This window comes from Lagenorhynchus albirostris, chromosome 12, assembly GCF_949774975.1.
Source record: "Lagenorhynchus albirostris chromosome 12, mLagAlb1.1, whole genome shotgun sequence".
Taxonomy (NCBI): domain Eukaryota; kingdom Metazoa; phylum Chordata; class Mammalia; order Artiodactyla; family Delphinidae; genus Lagenorhynchus; species Lagenorhynchus albirostris.
In genome coordinates, this window is record NC_083106.1 from 81,738,218 (window position 1) to 81,760,116 (window position 21,899).

The 21,899-nt window shown below is 37.5% G+C and overlaps 1 protein-coding gene across 1 annotated transcript in view; it reads right to left on the reverse strand.

The window, feature by feature from the left end:
* COL19A1 (collagen type XIX alpha 1 chain) overlaps positions 1-21,899 on the reverse strand; it is a 352,964-nt gene that overhangs the window by 275,098 nt on the left and 55,967 nt on the right. Inside the window, exon 8 of the mRNA XM_060167691.1 lies at positions 20,835-20,897. Within this exon, the coding sequence (XP_060023674.1) occupies positions 20,835-20,897 (63 nt within the window). The remainder of the gene's footprint in view (positions 1-20,834; positions 20,898-21,899) is intronic.

Consider the following 21,899-nt stretch of genomic DNA (forward strand, 5'->3'; position numbering starts at 1 on the left):
GAGATATCATCTCACACCAGTCAGAATGGCCATCATCAAAAAATCTAGAAACAATAAATGCTGGAGAGGGTGTGGAGAAAAGGAACCCTCTTGCACTGCTGGTGGGAATGTGAATTGGTTCAGCCACTGTGGAGAACAGTATGGAGGTTCCTTAAAGAACTACAAATAGAACTACCATAGGACCCAGCAATCCCACTACTGGGTATATACCCTGAGGAAACCATAATTCAAAAAGAGCCATGTACCAAAATGTTCATTGCAGCTCTATTTACAATAGCCAGGAGATGGAAGCAACCTAAGTGTCCATCATCGGATGAATGGATAAAGAAGATGTGGCACATATATACAATGGAATTACTCAGCCATAAAAAGAAACGAAATTGAGATATTTATAGTGAGATGGATGGACCTAGAGTCTGTCATACAGAGTGAAGTAAGTCAGAAAGAGAAAGACAAATACCATATACTAACACATATATATGGAATTTAAGAAAAAAAATGTCATGAAGAACCTAGGGGTAAGACAGGAATAAAGACACAGACCTACTAGAGAATGGACTTGAGGATATGGGGAGGGGGAAGGGTAAGCTGTGACAAAGCGAGAGAGAGGCATGGACATATACACACTACCAAACGTAAGGTAGATAGCTAGTGGGAAGCAGCCGCATAGCACAGGGAGATCAGCTCAGTGCTTTGTGACCACCTAGAGGGGTGGGATAGGGAGGGTGGGAGGGAAGGAGACGCAAGAGGGAAGAGATATGGGAACATATGTATATGTATAACTGATTCACTTTGCTATAAAGCGGAAACTAACACACCATTGTAAAGCAATTATACTCCAATAAAGATGTAAAAAAAAGAAGAATAGCAGGCCATCTGACAATGGGTTAATATATGTAAAGAGATCTTGTAAATCAGTAAGAAAAACAACAACAATCCAATGTAAAGAAAGGGCAAGGGCATTTCAGAGAAAAAAATTCATATATAAATGACTTATAATCTCTCATACTTTTAAACATGGAAAGTAAAATAATAATGTGGTATAATGTTTCACCTATTAAGTAGAAAATGGAAAAACTCAATAATGTGTGTTGTTGAAGAAGTCATGTGGAAATAGGTGTGTGTCCCACTGTTATGGAGTAAATGTCATGTGGCAAAATTTTTCCAATAAATACTTCAAAAATTAAAAAAAGAATCATACCTCATAGAGATACCGTGGGGAATGAATGAAATAATGTAAAGAAGTTTCTTGATAGTATTTAGCACATAATAATTATAAAGTAAATGGCCACTATTATTATTATTGTAAAAGTTTGTACTCATATTTTTTGGTTAGGTTGAAAATTCATTAGATTCCTAATATCCAGTTTGTTTTAAGAAGTCAAAGTTTTCTAAGATATGTGACTTTTATTTTAACGTTTCCATTCAATATATTTTGAATAAATAATATAAATTCCCTCAAATGAGTTCTAGTTTAGTCTCTTAGTAAGCCAGGGTTTAGAATAAGAGAATCATTAAACTGTTTTCTTTTAAAATTATATCTACTGTTTTCCAAATATTTATTTATCAGGCACTGAGCTGGCAATCTCATGAATTATTTCATCTAATCTTTAAGACAAAACTAGAAGTAGGTACAATATAATTCCCATTTCATAAAAAGAAAACTTAGAAACTGTAAGAGACATGTCCCAAATTACACAGAGTAAGGATTTGAGCTGGGATTCAAACCCAAGATGTTTATAACTCTGGGTATTTAGTAACTGAATGACAGAACAATGAGGGCTGTCACTTACTGCACACCTACCCCACGAAAAGTGAAATAAATTTATCAAAAGTTTTCCCACTAAAATAAACACTTTAGGACAAATTCTAGGTAATTCAGCAGATCGAAAATTGGTTTTAGCATAAATTAGGCTCATTTTATTTAATTTTTTACTATCACATTATTAGGATTAAGATTATTGGAAGATAATTCTTCCTATTTTAAAAAACTATCCCTACTTCTCAAAAAACATATCTGATACATGACATACACAAGTGAAATAGGGAGTGAGGCCATTTTTTATTTGCAATATTCAAGCAGCAAATGCAAGCATGCTTTGAGTGTGAAGTCTGGAGGTAGGGCAGTGGGCAGGATTTGCTCCAGGGGCCCAATCTCATTTTCCCACTGCGCATCATGAGGATGTGAGTTGTGAGCGCCTGTGTGTGTGTGTGTGTGTGTGTGCACGTGTGTATGTGTGTACGACATATGTGTGTATGCCCTTGTGTGATCTCATGCATTAAGCCACTCAGTGCTCTTGGAAACTTAGCCATCCAATTTACTTGTTTTGACTGACAGTGGCTTCTGTCCAACCAAGCTGACTGGAAGTCACCAGTGACTAATATCTAAGAACCCTTGCTACATAGAGTAGATTTTCTTATTTGAACCCAGAACAGAAAACTTACCAAATACCTTAGGCAAAATCCTAGCTGTGCTGAGTAAACACAAAGGGGACAGTTATCTTTCTGTGGTGTGTTGGCAGTAAGGCTATGTATCTATCAGGTTAGAAGGCCTATGCAAGTCTGTACAAGGTGATGCGTATTATAATTACAAAAGAGCATAATTAAATGCTATAGTTCTTCATCTTCAAAGTCTCCATGATTCCATATTACATAAAGTCTCCTGGGCCTCAGAAGAAAAATGCCACCTCAAGAAACTAATACTTTGTTCAGGGCCTTGACTTAAAAAAATTTACTGCTATCACCTCGACAAACTTCGAAGTGTAGGTTTATTTTAGGATAATGGGATTTATATGCAAATCACTTAATTTATTACTGTATCACATTGTATGTAAGTATAAAGTGCAGTTAATATACAAATTCTACTCTACTCTGCTCAGAATTGGTTTCCCTCCATGCATATAAATCAGTTTTCTAGTTTAAATATTAAACCTTAAAAAAAACCTTCCCTTTGAGAATATTTTACCTGAGATATAGGTTCTATGGCACTTTGCATATGTTCTTCTCCAAGTGAGCAAATTCATCTTTTTTTATTTTGTCTTTTAACAGAACTCTTAAGCACTTCTAATTCTAAGAACCCCAAAGAATCACAACTGTTGAGAAGCAGAATCCAGGCCAAGCTCGGGGATGCTGTATGCATCCTCTGGGAGACACGGCTCTGAGGATACATAACACTTTAAGAATAATTTTTCTTTGGAAACTTAGAAAAATCAATCAAGTTATTTTCATCATAAAGTAATGGAAGTACTGTACCCCAAACATAAGTGCCCATCTTTACAACTATATTTAAAGTTTATGAAATTTAAAAAATAAAAAAAATTGATATATCTTCATTGGAGTCAAATATTTAAAACTTATAAAGCATGCCAATAGATACATAGTAGCTTTCTTGTTATTTTCATTTTGTGTATATTCATTAGAGATATTTTAAATAAATGGTAACCTGTGGATTATAGAAGTGAGAAAAATGCTCTTGAGGTGACATTTCTTCACTGATGAGTGTTATATACCTTTAACAGCTAAATGAAGTGACAAGTTAGAAGTAGACCTGGCACCACCAGTGACTGTGCCCTTGAAGAGAGGATACGGTCAAAGACTTGGTGATCCTACAGATGTTGGGAAGGTCCCTGAAGATGCCTGAAACCAGGACCCAAGAGCTAAGTGCAGCCTGATACCATGGTTAGCACCACAGGAAGTTGAACAAATTCTCTGATTGCCTGTGAGGCTCTCTGAGAGCGACTCAAGTAAATTAAACTTGTGGAGACTGCTTGGGGAAACATGAGAGAGAGTTTGCCAGGACAGTGTGCATTGGTTTTAGAGTACCATGGATACGGCCTCTCCTTCACCACGTTAGCTTTTTTTTTTTTAACATCTTTATTGGAGTATAATTGCTTTACAATGGTGTGTTAGTTTCTGCTGTATAACAAAGTGAATCGGCTATACGTATACATATATCCCCATATCCCCTCCCTCTTGCGTCTCCCTCCCACCCTCCCTATCCCACCCCTCCAGGTTGTCACAAAGCACCAAGCTGATCTCCCTGTGCTATGCAGCTGCTTCCCACTAGCTATCTATTTTACATTTGGTAGTGTATTTATATGTCCATGACACTCTCACTTTGTCCCAGTTTACCCTTCTCCCTCTCCATGTCCTCAAGTCCATTCTCTACATCTGTGTCTTTATTCCTGTACTGCCCCTAGTTTCATCAGAACCTTTTTTTTTTTACATTCCATCTATATGTGTTAGCATATAGTATTTGTTTTTCTCTTTCTGACTTACTTCACTCTGTATGGCAGACTCTAGGTCCATCCACCTCACTATAAACAACTCAATTTCATTTCTTTTTATGGCTGAGTAATATAGTCCATTGAATATATGTGCCACATCTTCTTTATCCACTGATCTGTTGATGAACACTTCAGCTTTTAAGTTCCCTGGAGACACTGTCTTCACACAGATCTTGTGAGACTCACTCTTGTCACCAGTTTGAACAAATGGGCCCAAAGGGCTGAGGCTTTCCATTCCCAGAATTACTACATCCAAGTGATTCACTGCTAGCTAGTATATTCCCTTATATCTACTGCAGTTTTACTTTAAGTGGAGTGTTGGATGAATCATCTCATGAAATTCTTTCTACAGATCTGGGCTTCTAGGAAAAGCAACAGCATCTTTAATTCTGAGTTGTGTTTGCCTGGAACACCACATCTTGCTCCAGCTCCTTCACTCAGCCCAAAATGCCCTTGCTTTTCTAAGAAACTCTATTTTTTTCTGGAGAATTCCTTGGCTTGCATGTTTAACTTCCCAGCCTGCTGCTTTCTTACTCTCACGGTCCTTGATGAAGATTGATTTCATCAACGTCTGCAGCAGTTGAGCCTCTTGATTACTCTCTAGCTCCTGTACTGAGTCCCACCTGCTGAGAACTCCTTTTCAGAGCTAAGAGCCTCCTCCACAGCCAGTCAGTAGCACCTTAGGCCTGGTTTCCACAAATAGGATCCAAGAGATGTCACCACATTGTACCAAATTCAATTAACAGTATTTATTTTTAGACTCATTTTATGTATTTAATTATTTTTTGGCTGCGTTGGGTCTTCGTTGCTGCACACGGGCTTTCTGTAGTTGCAGCGAGCGGGGGCTACTCTTCATTGTGGTGCTTCACCTTCTCATTACGGTGGCTTCTCTTATTGCAGCACAGGGGCTCTAGGTGCCCGGGCTTCAGTAGTTGTGGCACGCAGGCTCAGTAGTTGTGGAACACGGGCTTAGTTGCTCCGGGGCACATGGGAGCAACTTCCCGGACCAGGGCTCGAACCCATGTCTCGTGCATTGGCAGGTGCATTCTTAACCACTTCCCCACCAGGGAAGCCCCAATTAACAGTATTTTATACGAATCTTAGTAAATTCTGTTTTAAAATATAACAGGAGAATTTTATCCACTTTCCCTTTATTCATTGTGTAAACCCAATTAAATCTTATTTTACACCCCACAATAAAGAAGTCTAGACCAGAGGGCAGACAGCAGAAGCAATGAGAACTACAGTCCTGCAGCCTGTGGAACAAAAACCACATTCACAGAAAGACAGACAAGATGAAAAGACAGAGGGCTACGTACTAGATGAAGGAACAAGATAAAACCCCCCAAAACAACTAAATGAAGTGGAGATAGGCAACCTTCCAGAAAAAGAATTCAGAATAATGATAGTGAAGATGATCCAGGACCTTGAAAAAAGAATGGAGGCAAGAGTGAGAAGATGCAAGAAATGTTTAACAAAGACCTAGAAGAATTAAAGAACAAACAAACAGAGATTAACAATAAAATAACTGAAAGGAAAACTACACTAGAAGGAATCAATAGGAGAATAACTAAGGCAGAAGAATAGATAAGTGATCTGGAAGACAGAATGGTGGAATTCACTGCTGCAGAACAGAAGAGAGAAAAAAGAAGGAAAAGAACTGAAGACAGTCTAAGACACCTCTGGGACAACATTAAACGCAACAACATTCACATTATAGGGGTTCCAGAAGGAGAAGAGAGAGAGAAAGGACCCAAGAAAGTATTTGAAGAGATTATAGTAGAAAACTTCCCTAACATGGGAAAGGAAATAGCCACCCAGTCCAGGAAGCACAGCGAGTCCCATACAGGATAAACCCAAGGAGAAACACGCTGAGACACATAGTAATCAAACTGGGAAAAATTAAAGACAAACAAAAGTTATTGAAAGCAGCAAGGGAAAAATGACAAATAACATACAAGGGAACTCCCATAAGGGTAACAGCTGATTTCACAGCAGAAACTCTACAAACCAGAAGGGAGTGGCATGATATACTTAAAGTGATGAAAGGGAAGAAACTACAACCAAGATTACTCTACCCAGCAAAGATCTCATTCAGATTCGATGGAGAAATCAAAAGTTTTACAGACATGCAAAGCTAAGAGAATTCAGCACCACCAAACCAGCTCTACAACAAATGCTAAAGGAACTTCGCTAAGTGGGAAACACAAGGGAAGAAAAGGACCTACAAAACAAAACCCAAAACAATTAAGAAAATGGTCATAGGAACATACATATCAATAATTACCTAAATGTGAATGTATTAAATGCTCCAACCAAAAGACACAGGCTTGCTGAATGGATACAACAATAAGACCCATATACATGCTGTCTACAAGAGACCCACTTCAGACCGAAGGACACATACAGACTGAAAGTGAGGGGATGGAAAAAGATATTCCATGCAAATGGAAATCAAAAGAAAGCTGGAGTAGCAATACTCATATCAGATAAAATAGACTTTAAAATAAAGAATGTTACAAGAGACAAGGAAGGACACTGTATAATGATCAAGGGATCAATCCAAGAATAAGATATAACAATTATAAATATATATGCACCCAACATCAGAGCACCTCAATACATAAGGCAACTGCTAATAGCTATAAAAGAGGAAATTGACAATAACACAATAATAGTGGGGGACTTTAACACCTCACTTGCACCAATGGACAGATCATCCAAAATGAAAATACATAAGTAAACAAAAGCTTTAAATGACACAAAAGGCCAGATAGATTTAATTGATATTTATAGGACATTCCATCCAAAAACAGTAGATTACACTTTCTTCTCAAGTGCGTACAGAACATTCTCCAGGATAGATCACATCTTGGGTCATAAATCAAGCCACAGTAAATTTAAAAAAATTGAAATCATATCAAGCATCTTTTCTGACCACAACACTATGAGGTCAGAAATCAATTACACGGAAAAATACGTAAAAAACACAAACACATGGAGGCTAAACAGTATGTTACTAAATAACCAAGAGATCACTGAAGAAATCAAAGAGGAAATCAGAAAACACCTAGAGACAAATGACAATGAAAACATGATGATCCAAAACCTACGGGATGCAGCAAAAGCAGTTCTAAGAGGGAAGTTTATAGCTATACAAGCCTACCTCAAGAAACAAGAAAAATCTCAAATAAACAATCTAACGTTACACCTAAAGGAACCAGAGAAAGAAGAACAAACAAAACCCCAAGTTAGCAGAAGGAAAGAAATTATATAGATCCGAGCAGAAATAAATGAAATAGAAACAAACAAGACAATAGCAAAGATCAATAAAACTAAAAGCTGACTCTTTGAGAAGAGAAACAAAATTGATAAACCATTAGCCAGAATCATCAAGAAAAAGAGGGAGAGGACTCAAATCAATAGAATTAGAAATGAAAAAGAAGTTACAAAGACCCCACAGAAATACAAAGCATCCTAAGAGACTACTACAAGCAACTCTATGCCAAAAAAATAGGCAACCTTGAAGAAATGGACAAGTTCTTAGAAAGGTATAACCTTCAAAGACTGAACCAGGAAGAAATAGAAAATATGAACAGACCAATCACAAGTAATGAAATTGAAACTGCGATTAAAAATCATCCAACACACAAAAGTCCAGGACCCGACGGCTTCACAGGTGAATTCTATCAAACATTTAGAGGAGAGCTAACACCTACCCTTCTCAAACTCTTCCAAAAAATTGCAGAGGAAGGAACACTCCCAAACTCATTCTGTGAGGCCACCATCACCCTGATACCAAAACCAAACCAAGATACTACAAAAAAAGAAAATTACAGACCAATACCACTCATGAATATAGATGCAAAAATCCTCAACAAAATACAAGCAAACAGAATCCAAGAGCACATTAAAAGGATCATATACCATGATCAAGTGGGATTTATCCCAGGGATGCAAGGATTCTTCAGTATGCACAAATCAATCAGTGTGATACACCATATTAACAAATTGAAGAATAAAAACCATATGATCATCTCAATAGATGCAGAAAAAGCTTTTGACAAAATTCAACACCCATTTATGATAAAAACTCTCCAGAAAGTGGGCACAGAGGGAACCTACCTCAACATAATAAAGGTCATATACGACAAACCCACAGCAAACATAATTTTTAATGGTGAAAAACTGAAAGCATTTCCTCTAAGATCAGGTACAAGACAAGGATGTCCACTCTCACCACTATTATTCAACATAGTTTTGTGAGTCTTAGCCATGGCAATCAGAGAAGAAAAAGAAATAAAAAGACTACAAATTGGAAAAGAAGTAAAACTGTCACTGTTTGCAGATGACATGATACTATACATAGAGAATCCTAAAGATGCCACCAGAAAACTACTAGAGCTCATCAATGAATTTGGTAAAGTAGCAGGATACAAAATTAATGCACAGAAATCTCTTGCATTCCTATACACTAATGATGAAATATCTGAAACAGAAATTAAGTAAACAGTCCCGTTTACCAGTGCAACAAAAAGAATAACATACCTACGAATAAACCTACCCGGGGAGACAAAAGACCTGTATGCAGAAAACTATAAGACACTGCTGAAAGAAATTAAAGAAGATACCAACAGATGGAGAGATATACCATGTTCTTGTATTGGAAGAATCAATATTGTGAAAATGATTCTACTACCCAAAGCAATCTACAGATTCAATGCAATCCCTATCAAATTACCAATAGCATTTTTTACGGAACTAGAACAAAAAATCTTAAAATTTGTATGGAGACAAAAAGACCCCGAATAGCCAAAGCAGTCTTGAGGGAAAAAAACGGAGCTGGAGGAATCAGACTCCCTGACTTCAAACTATTTTACAAGTAATCAAGACAATATGGTACTGGGACAAAAACAGAAATATAGATCAATGGAACAAGATAGAAAGCCCAGAGATAAACCCACGCACCTATGGTCAACTAATCTATGACAAAGGAGGCAAGGATATACAATGGAGAAAGACAGTCTCTTCAATAAGTGGTGCTGTGAAAACTGGACAGGTACATGTAAAAGAATGAAATTAGAACACTCCCTAACACCATACACAAAAATAAACTCAAAATGGATTAGAGACCTAAATATAAGACCGGACACTATAAAACTCTTAGAGGAAAACATAGGAAGAACACTCTTTGACATAAATCACAGCAAGCTCTTTTTTGATCCACCTCCTAGAGAAATGGAAATAAAAACAAAAATAAACAAATGGGACCTAATGAAACTTCAAAGCTTTTGCAAAGCAAAGGAAACCATAAACAAGATGAAAAGACAACCCTCAGAAGAAAAGACAACCCTCAGTGAAAATATTTGCAAACGAACCAACAGACAAAGGATTAATCTCCAAAATATATAAACAGCTCATGCAGTTCAATATTAAAAAAACAAACAACCTAATCCAAAAATGGGCAGAAGACCTAAATAGACATTTCTCCAAAGAAGACATACAGATGGCCAAGAGGCACATGAAAAGCTGCTCAACATCACTAATTATTAGAGAAATGCAAATCAAAACTACAATGAGGTATCACCTCACACCAGTTAGAATGGGCATCATAAGAAAATCTACAAACAACAAATGCTGGAGAGGGTGTGGAGCAAAGGGAACCCTCTTACACTGCTGGTGGGAATGTAAATTGATACAGCCACTATGGAGAACAGTATGGAGGTTCCTTAAAATACTAAAAATAGAATTACCATATGATCCAGCAATCCCACTACTGGGCATATACCCAGAGAAAACCATAATTCAAAAAGAGTCATGTACCACAGTGTTCATTGCAGCAGTATTTACAATAGCCAGGTCATGGAAGCAACCTAAATGCCCATCAACAGATGAATGGATAAAGAAGACGTGGTACATGTATAATAAAATTATTTTTTAAATGGAATATTACTCAGCCATAAAAAGGAATGAAATTGGGTCATTTGTAGAGACGTGGATGGATCTAGAGACTGTCATACAGAGTGAAGTCAGAAAGAGAGAAACAAATATCATATATTAATGCATATATGTGGAACCTAGAAAAATGGTACAGATGAACCAGTTTTCAGGGCAGAAATTGAGACACAGATGTAGAGAACAAATGTATGGACACCAAAGGGGGAAAGCGGCAGTGGGTGGTGGTGGTGTGATGAATTGGACAATTGGGATTGACATGTATACACTGATGTATATAAAATGGATGACTAATAAGAACCTCCTGTATAAAAAAGAAAAAAAAGATTTGTTCATATGGTGATATAAGTAATCCCCCTCTCTTGTATGTACGTTGTAATTATCTTTTCTCAATTTGTCTTTTCTATTTTGCCTGGCATTTTACTGTTTCTATAATCATATGTATGATTTGATTTTTAAAAAAAGTAGCATAACTCAGCTCTAAGATATACGAAAAAAAAAAGAAGTCTAATAATCTATTTCATAGTCCAAGTTCTCCAATGATTCTGTACTTGGCAAAGAAAAAAAAGAAAGAGTTCCCATATTCAAGTAATTTTTAAAATCCCAATGATCTGAAATCTAAATAATCTGAACAATATATTTTAGGAAGAGATTGGTGAAATGGGTATATAAAGTAAATTTGGACGGGGCAATCTCTTCAAGAGTTAGGTGATTAAGTAGTATTCTCTTGGGGAAATGGCATTTTGAAGGATTCAGACCTTTAAACAAGTGTCTGAAGGAACTTTTACTTATTGAAGTGTCTTCGTTTAATGTCATCAGAAAGATTAAGCAAGAGGACAGCAGCCCAAATAATCATTAGCTTGCAGCAAGGTATCATTGTTTACAAAGTTTGTTGGGTTTTACTGAGTCTACCATTTACAGGAGCAAAGAATTTGCATATCAGGCTGAATAATTTCTAAAAGAAACAGAGCAACATCAGTGAAGCAGTCAGATATCAGAGACGCGTTTAAGAAGGGCTCAGAAAATAAGTTCTGAACCTCCTACCACTTCAGCTTCAGTTCCCCTCGTGACAATGATAGCTTCATAACCACAGGGGTCATGACCCTCTAGATAGTGAGGCTAAATGGACTCACTTGATAGTTAGTGCAGCTAGAACAGCTACGAAAATTTATGTTAAATTTATTTTAGTGAAGAAGAGAATTTTCTTAGCATCAATATGTAAAACTAATAATTCAACAATCTAAGTGAAAAATAAGACAAGATAATTGCAGTCTAATTTACAAATATAACAATTTTTTTAAGTTTCCTGAATAAGTATGCTAACCTCTTGTGAGTGGATTCATTATTTAGAATCATCTTTCCAGTATTAGAGAAGACAATGTGAAAATCATTTTATTGATGGATTGAAATATATTTCTTGTATTTTTATTTATCATATTTCATGCGATACTTTATTTTTAAATGTTTATTTATGTCTGCAGTGAAATACATATTAAAAGATCCTATATCATGTGGTCGCTTATTTGTGGAATCTTAAAAAATGATACAAATGAACTTATCTACAAAAACAGAAACAGAGTCACAGACATAGAAACCAGACTTACGGTTACCAAAGGGGAAAATGGGGGAGTGATAAATTAGGAGCTTGGGATTAACAGATACACACTACTATAAATAAAATAGGTAAACAACAAGGGCCTACTGTGTAACACAGGGAACTATATTCAATATCTTGTAATAAACTACAAGGGAAAAGAATCTGAGAAAGAATAGATTTATATATATATATGTGTGTGTGTATATATATATATATACACATATATGTATAGCTGAATCACTTTGCTGTACACCTGAAACTAACACAACCTTGTAAATCACCTAGACTTCAATTTAAAAAGAAAGAGAGAAAAGATAAAACATATCAATAAGTAACCCTCCCCCGCAAGAAAGATACTATACCAACCATAAAATAGTGAAATTAAGAAACTTTGGGTCTCTTAGAATAATGACTAATGTTCTGAAGCAAGTGTTTTCTGCAAAGGACCAGACAGTAAATGTCTTAGAATCTCTGCCACAATTACTAGACACTGCTGTGTAGCACAAAAGCAGCCTTAGCCATTATGAAGACCCATGAGCATGGGTGTGCTCCAGTAAAACCTGATTTACTAAATCATACAGCAGGAATTTTTGGCAGCCCTCCTGCAGGGTCACAGTTCGCTGACTGCCCCCCGCCCCCCGAAATACCAGACTTGTTCCGTGTATTTTCCCTTCCTCTCTGATACAACCTGGTAAAATAGCTACAAAGCTTAATCAAGGGTCTGATCCACATACCTTTTCCCCAGGAATTCCAGGAGCACCCAATTCACCTTTAAGACCAACTGCACCCTGAAATATAGAAATGCTCATTAGGAGTTTTTTCAAAGGTGTATTAATTGCTAAGGTTGTCATAGATGAGTTGCTTTTGCTCGCACCAAAGTGTGTGCCGTTATGTTTTTTTTTCCTGTTATTCACAAGTCATTAAACTATACTTTTGACAATTAATAAATTATCAGAAAGTTAATAATAAATATCAGAGTGCTAATCAAAACTCAAACTAGACATTCTCCACACAGACATATGCAGTACAGCTTTCTCATTTCTTTTATATTTATCAAAGGTTAAGGAATGATTCTATTGCTGTTACTTCAACTAGTACCTGGTACTTTCAATTCAAATAAGTCATGAAATTTCAGACTCCAAGGTACCCATATTTTTATATTTAGTGTGCCTGACCTTCCATTACATCCTCCAGGAAAACACTCCGAAGCTGGGTCAATCCTTTTGTCAATTTCCTTGCTCATCCACGTTAACTGGAAAAACCTGCTCAGTGAAGCTGATGGGCTACCTTTATCTGCCTTTATGGCTCTTTCACAAATTCAGTCTAATAAATTTATCCTTGAGACAGTGGACAATAATGTAAACTTTCTGAATGAATTTCTCGATTACTAATGCTTGGTAGAGATTAATAAACACATTAGAATTCTATGAGTATATAACACCATTATTACCCTGATATTACCTGTTAATTTCAGATTTAAGGCATACAAATAAATATCAACTTCAAGTTCCTATAGATTAGATGAGATTGTATCAGATGGAGTAAAATTACAAAAACAAACCTGTCAATTAATCCAATATGCTCAATATTGGATTAGAAAGGATGAAGAAATATTCTTTAATTCTCATATTGACATAGACAAAAATTCAAAACCATAAATATTAAATCTTGCTTCTTTGAGGTTATTACTAAGGGAAAAATATTCCTTCTTTTAAAATATTATGAACATATTTTTATTTAATTATTTTTTATTGGTGTGGTGTGTCTTCAGAACGGGCACATGAGTAATGTCACACTGGAAACAAAATAAAGGGAAATTCACTAGTAATCTCTGGGTTAACACACTAGACCACTCAAAATGGAAACTTCCATACAGTGAGATTGGAGAGTAGGGGTAGTAGAAAAAAAACAATACCAAAGTTTTTGACTATAGAGTCAAGTAAGTTAACATTTCATCTTAAATTATTTTGATTTTCTCTAAAAGTATATCTACAAAGCAATCATTTCATAAAGCCTACACTTTTCGGGAAATTAACTTGATATGGAAGGTAATAATACAAAACTAAACTGGAAAATTATTCCCCAAATAGACCTCAGATCATACTCCTCCTTAGGTTCAGGAACATTGAAATTGAGCTGCTATGTTATAAAACTGAGGGAATTTCAACTCTGAAGTGGGTGAAGGTATTAGCAAGGGTATTAAAGAACTGAGAAAGTAATTGTAGTTGCTAAGTAATTAGGCTGCTAACCACATCTGCTAAGAAAAGGGAATTAAAAGATTCAGAAAATTACAATCATTGAGTCTAAATGAAAGAAAAGTCTTAACTATTATTTCAAATAATGCCATCCAGAGTTTAGTCTTGGACAGAGGGCACGGTTAGGATGGCCTGATTGGGTGGCCTGGTACAGAATATTCATCACAGCTATGTGTTTATAAGCAGTGGTTGAATCTCAAACTCTCTCCAAGAGAGGGGGTCATAAGCTCTATGAAGAAAAAGCAGTAAATCAGACTAACGAAGCATCACAGTGTGGATGAGAAAATAGGCAAATAAACACTAAGTCATCCCAAAACTTGACTTTTCTCCAAATATTTCTGACTCATCATTAACTAGTGGGTAACATCAAGCTAAAACTAGTCAGGTCACTATGTAAATTTTTTTAAATGCTTTTTGTTTGTAAAGGAAAAAGTGTAGTAGAACATTAGTGAATAATATAACAGTTCTTAACGATTAGCTTATCTAGCTCCTTCTCTGCAAACTGACTCTTCGCCCTGCTTGGCAAGGTCCACTGGGCAACTGGGGCAGAGAATTCACAGGTTCTAGAAACAGATGAGTTGATGCCTTAGACTTTCCTTGTGGTAGAATATTCATTAATTCAACATATTTTTAGCTCCTATTGTGTGCTGTTCTATGTATGGTGCTCAAGGAACTCATATTCTAGTGGGGGAATAAATGGAGGTATAATGATAACGTGTCAAGTGACGATAGAAGTGCTAAGAAAAGAAAGAAGACAGAGGTGGAATGAAGGGATGCTTTTTACACAGAGATGTCAGAAGAGGCCTTTCTATTTTTTTTTATTTAATTAATTAATTTATTTAATTTTTTTGGCTGTGTTGGGTCTTCATTTGTGTGCGAGGGCTTTCTCCAGTTGCGGCGAGCAGGGGCCACTCTTCATCGCGGTGCGCGGGCCTCTCTCTGTCCCGGCCTCTCCCGCTGCAGAGCACAGGCTCCAGACGCACAGGCTCAGTAGTTGTGGCTCACAGGCCTAGCCGCTCCGCGGCATGTGGGATCTTCCCAGACCAGGGCTCGAACCCGTGTCCCCTGCATTGGTAGGCAGATTCTTAACCACTGCACCAATCAGGGAAGCCCCCAGGCCTTTCTATTTTAAAGTGATTTATGAGAGAGAGCCTAAATGATGTGAAGGAAAGAGAAATGTGAGTATCTAGAACATTCCAGGTATATGTAGCCTGGTGCAAAGACCTTGGAACAGACATGAACAAGGGGAGAGTGTAGGAGCCACTATAGGGAGGGGTAGCGGGGTAGGGAGAGCTCTACATGTTATGGGAAGCCTTGCGGCCCGTGGTTAGAGCTTCAGTGTTATCTTGAGGGGAATAGGAAGTCATGGGTGGGTTTTGATCCAGGTGGGACAAGATTTACTTACAGGATTATTCAGAACAGCTGTCTAACTCCTAGCGCACAGGCATAAATAAAGTAAAATTTGCTCTTTATAAAGCTGCCACAGATGACAGTAAGGATTCTCAAAACGTAAGACCTGGGCTTCCCTGGTGGCGCAGTGGTTGGGAGTCCGCCTGTCAGTGCAGGGGACACGGGTTCGTGCCCCGGTCCGGGAAGATCCCACATGCTGCGGAGCAGCTGGGCCCGTGAGCCATGGCCGCTGAGCCTGCGTGTCCGGAGCCTGTGCTCTGCAATGGGAGAGACCACAACAGTGAGAGGCCCACGTAACGCAAAAAAACAAAAACAAAAACATAAGACCTTCAGAAATATTGTAATGAGCAATACATAACTTGGAAAGAGATTTGGGAACTGTATTCTCAAAACTTTTCTCATTTTATCTCATTGGGCCAAAAGTAAAATGAGAAAAATGAGAATGAGAAAAATTAAATTTCAAAAACTAGCACACTATATCTAAAAAAAGTCTTGTCAAATAAGATTGGGAACAAAAGACACAGATTTGAATGAAATACTTAACTCACTGAGTGATCTTTTGAAGAAATGACTGTCATTAAATTATTAATATTTACTATGAGTGGCATATAACAACTCAAGGTTTTTATAACCTAAAACATGTAATCAATTGAAAATTCTAAGGAATTATTTCACAAAATGAAGATGTGTTTGGTTTTAATCAAACCACGTATGAAACTCAACTCAATCTAAAAGGATTACCCTCTACCTCTCCTTCAACACATGACTGTGGATAAAAAAGTAGAGGAAACATACATTTGCTAAGTATCTACTATGTACCAGTTCCTGGTACTAAGTATTCCTTCTTCACAATAAGCTGTTGACTCAGTGTTATTAAGCATCATTTTCAAAGCAAGTAAGAGGTGGACAGGATTCAATTCCAAGTCATTCAGGCTCCAAAGTGGTACTCCTTCTAATATACTGTCCTACAGCCCCTAAATATACTCTCTTGGTCTTACACACCAAAAGAAAAACCTTGAGAACAACATCTGGTTGCCTTAGTAACACTGCACTTCTGATCATTTCACAATATCAACTATTCAATATGCCTTAGAGCAAAAATGACTTTTGATCTTCAAACTATGCAGGCACTATTTTGTGCACCTGCTCTAATAATGAAACTTATATACAAGACTCAAACACAGGTGGAAAGCCATCTTTATTTACTGCCCATTAAAGTTGCAGGATCACGTAGTACAATAAGAACAGAAATGTACTATCAACTCCTCAAAAGGAAAAATACATCCATGTTTATTAAAAAAAGCTGATCACATTCATGGCCATGGTCATCTGAAGTTGTATTTGCACATCAAGGATTATGCTGGTTTAATTAAATGCTGGTGCATGTACTGAAACAATAAAAGAAGTATAGTGATTATTTGCCTTCTTTTGTAGATTATCAATTTATTTTATCCCAGCTGTCATTGCCTTGCCACTAAAATCTCTTGCCATTATGAATTTTGTGTAGTCTGGAAGTTAAAACAAATGTTATTATTTTTCAAATGTATCATAAATGGGAAATTATGTAATACATTATAACTCTAAGATACATTTTGTATAGTTTATAGATTTGGCATACAATAAATTTTCTAATAATTATGATCTTTTTTTATTTCTGTGGTATCAGTTGTACCATGCCCTCTTTCATTTTTTATTGTTTATTTGAGTCCTCTCTTTTTTTCTTGGTGAGTCTAGCTAGCTATAGGCTTGTCAATTTGTTTCTCTCTTCAGAAAAGCAGTTACATTGATCTTCTCCATTGTATTTTTAGTCTCTATTTCATTTATTTATGCTCTAATTTTTTTTTTTTTTTTTTTTTGGCAGTACGCGGGCCTCTCACTGTTGTGGCCTCTCCCGTTGTGGAGCACAGGCTCCGGACGCGCGGGCTCAGCAGCCATGGCTCATGGGCCCAGCCTCTCCATGGCATGTGGGATCTTCCCGGACCGGGTCACGAACCTGCATCCCCTGCATCGGCAGGCGGACTCTCAAACACTGCGCCACCAGGGAAGCCCTGCTCTAAATTTTATTTCCTTCCTTCTACTAACTTTGGACTTCATTTGTTCTTCTTTTGCTAGTTCATTAAGGTGTAAAGTTAGGTTGTTCATTCGAGCCTCTGATTGTTTCTTGAGATGGGCACTTATCTCTTTGAACTCCTCTCTTAGAACTGCTTTTGTTGCATCCCACAAATTTTGGTATGTTATATTTCCATTTTCTTTTGTCTCAAGGTAATTTTTAATTTCTTTTTTGACTTCTTTTTTCACCCACTGGTTGCCCAGTAGCATGTTGTTTAATCTCTACATTTGTGAATGTTCCAGTTTCCTTCATGTAATTGATTTCTAGTTTCATACCACTGTGGTCAGAAAAATATGCTTGATACAATTTCAATCCTTTTAAATTCATTAAGACTTGTTTCATGGCCTAAAGTACGATCTGTTCTAGAAAATGTTCCATATATATTTGAGAAGAATATATTCTATTGCTTTCAGAGGGAATGTTCTATATATATCTCTTAAGTTCCTCTGATTCATCTGTCATTTAAGGCTAGTGTTTCCTTATTGATTTTCTGTCTGGATGATGTATCCATTGATGTAGTGGGGTATTAAAGTTTCCTACTATTATTGTATTACTGACTACTTCTCCCTTTAGGAATGTTAATATTTGCTTTATATATTTAGGCACTTCTGGGTTAAGTGCATAAATACTTACAAATGTTACATCCTCTTGTTGGATTGACCCCTTTATCATTATATAAAACCCACCTTTGGCTCTTATTACATTCCTTGTTTAAAATCTATTTTGTCTGATATAAGTATAGCTACTCAGCTTTCTTTTGATTTCCATTTGCAAAAGATTGGAATATCTTTTCCAATCCCTTCACTTTCAGTTTGTGTGTGTCCTTACATATAAAGTGTATTTTATAGTTAGCATATAGATGGATCTTCTTTCCAAACTATATTATAAAGTTATAGTAATTAGAACAGTGTGGTATTGGCATAAAAACAGACACATATATCAGTGGAAAAGAACAGAGAGTCCAAAAATAAACCCACACATATATGGTCAATTAATTTATGACAAAGGAGTCACAAATATATAGTGGGGAAAGGATAGCCTCTTCAATAAACAGTGTTGGCTATTTACAATAGCCAAGACATGGAAGCAACCTAAATGTCCATCGACAGATGAATGGATAAAGAAGATGTGGTACATATATAGAATGAAATAATGCCCATAAAAAAGAATGAAATAATGCCATTTGAAGCAACACGGATGGACCTAGAGATTATCATACTAAATGAAGCCCTACAGAGAATGACAAATATCATATGATATTGCTTATACATGGAATCTAAAAAAGAATGATACAAATGAACTTATATGCAAACAGAAATAGACCCACAGACATAGAAAACAAACTTATGTTACCAAAGAGGAAAGGAGGGAGTGATAAATTAAGAGTTTGGGATTAATATATACACCTTACTATATATAAAACAGATAACCAACAAGGACCTACTGTATAGCATGTGGAACTATACTCAATATTTTGTAATAATCTATAAGGGCAAAGAATCTGAAAAAGAATATATATAGATAACTGAATCACTTTGCTGTACACCTGAAACTGACACAACACTGTAAATCAACTATACTTCAATAAAAAATAAATAAAAATTTTAAAGTAAATAAACAGTGAGTGCTGAGAAAACTGCAGAGCCACATGCAAAGAAGAATGAAACTTGACCAATATCTTATACCATACAAAAAAATTAACCCAAAATGGATTAAAGACTTGAACGTAAGATCTGAAACCATAGAACTCCTAGAAGAAAACATAGGCAGTAAGCCCCTCAACATACATCTTGGTGATAATTTTTTTGAATATGTCTCCAAAAGCAAAAGTAACAAAAATAAACAAGTGTGATCTCAAGGGCAAAAATAAATGCCCATCCCAAACCCAAATATTGCTTCTCAAGCACTTGCTTAGGTGCCAGAAGTTCCCATGGAAGGTACAATGGTGGACCCTCCTTTGGGAGTCAAAAGACCAAGGATGGCTTGGCTGAAGCTTGCTGTGCAACTCTGAGAGAGCAGTCGTTTCACAAACTTCAGTCTCTTACCTTTTAAAATAAGGAGTCCATGTAGATTATATAAATAATTCAGAACCATGGACTTCCAAGTTAAGGCATGAAAAGAATTTAAATCTGTTCTACCTTGGAAAGATAGTAAGAACATAATCAACTCCTAATCTTAGCAGGAATTAATCTACCTAGTTAGCTAACAAAAGACGTGACTCATAGAAAACAAACTTATGGTTACCAGAGGGAGATGGAGGGGGAGACAAATTACGAGTTTGGGATTAACATATACACACTACTACGTGTAAAACAGATAACCAACAAGGACCTACTGTATAGCACAGGGAACTATACTCAATGTCTTGTAATAATCTATAATTGAAAAGAATCTGAAAAAGAATATACTTATATATAGAGAGTCAGTTATATATATATATATCGCTGAATAACTCTGCTGTACTCCTGAAGCTAACAAAACATTGTAAATTAACTATACTTCAATTTAAAAAATGGTTAATAAAAAGACATGACTCAAAGAGTGAGGAATAGACAGCTCTGTTTTGAGAAGGACAGGGAGAAAGGAAAAGCATGGATCCTGGCTAGACTCAGATCTGCACAGGTCCAGGTCACCCACCATCTTCTCCAGCAAACTCTCTCCCCAGTCTCCCCGAGACTGCTACCTCAGGGCCCCTGCAACCCTCCTACAGCACCTAACTGGTGTGGCCTTGTAAGGTCTTCTATCTCCTTCCAGATGTAAACTCCTGGAACATAGCCTATTCCTTCTATCCGCTCTAACACCCAGCACTAGGCCTTATGCAGAGCAGGTGCTCAACACAGGTGAGCTGTATGAATAAAGGGTGGGGAAGAATCTTCAGTGGAGTCCTATCAGCAGACAGAGAAACAGGAGTTCGTCACATATCTGGGGAAGAAAATGCTAAGGAAAGCTAGAGCCCAACTAAAAGACACTTTCTTGCTTCACAGTTTTGCTTGTGGTTTACAGGTACATTTTAGGCCAGCCTTCCAGTTGGAATACTAAAGCAGACTTACATGCCAATATAGTCTTCCTTATTTCAGTGATCAGCACTTAAATACAGCCCTCGATAGCCTTTCACAGAAATGTGCATTTGTATGGGACACAGAAAAATGAGGTGGACACAATTGTGAAGTCACTTTTGGACAAATCCTCTTTTGTCCCGACAGCCTTGGCTGGTGTCTTACCTGCTCTCCTTTGTCCCCCTTCTCTCCAGGTGAGCCTGGAACTCCCAGTAATCCTGCTTCTCCCTGAGCAGAAATGAATTTTGTGTTATCAAATATTCTGTCATGTTGAACTAAAACCACATAGTCTATAAATAAGAAGTTGACAATAGTAAGACAAAGCTTTGCTTTCCTGGGAGCTGATGCAGGTCCCTCCGCTGGGAGGCCCTTCTCCCTTCATCATAAGGCTCATACCCCCTATTCCAAACGCCCGCCAGCATCATCTCCTCCCCGAGACCTTCCATGGGCTGGAACATGCGCTCTCCTCCACGCACCCTGCACCTCGTACTAGCCTTTAGCACGGAGCTTCCTGTGCAGAGCTATTCACTTGAGGAAATGTAAGCTTCCTCTAAACTCCCACCTCACCCTCCTCCCCACTACTCCAGCCAGGAAGGGAAGTGGCGCAGGATGCCCTAAGCCTAAGCGTGCATCCAGTCATGGTGCCGGGGACCTTCTGCTCTAGAAGCTGGGGCAAGTCTCCCTTGCCTTTGTACTCGTGTAGAGGAAAGCCATCCAGAGATCACTCAGGCCTCTGAGTGCCATTAACATCCACAAAAGACGTTTGTGTAGCCCAACAGGCCCAGGCTTCCTGACCAGGAAGGGGCAAGCAAAACAAATTCTTTGGGCAATAACAGAGCTCCTCTGCACTTCCTGTACAACTCACTGCAGAAAGGAGAGCTGGGTGGATATCTGGGATACTGGACAGACACGGTCCCCACACTACGTAGAGTATCTTTGGGTATGCGTTGAGGGGCAGGCACTGCGTTTCCTTCATCTGTGAATTTGCAGAATTGAAGCCTATTCCTGGCATGTGTTATGCCCTTGTACTTAGCTGCTGTACAGGTGGCTCCTCCCTTTATTTTCTTCTACTTCCTACCCAGGAAAGAAGGTCAGATGGCCTCAGAACTCTCCAGATCGAAATCCAGGAGATCCTATCCCCAACCCCCTTCTCTTAACCCACCCAGCAACTGAGAGGCCCAGGCACACTAAAGGGAAAGACCAGGGCCACACCCGCAGGGCCTGGCTCAC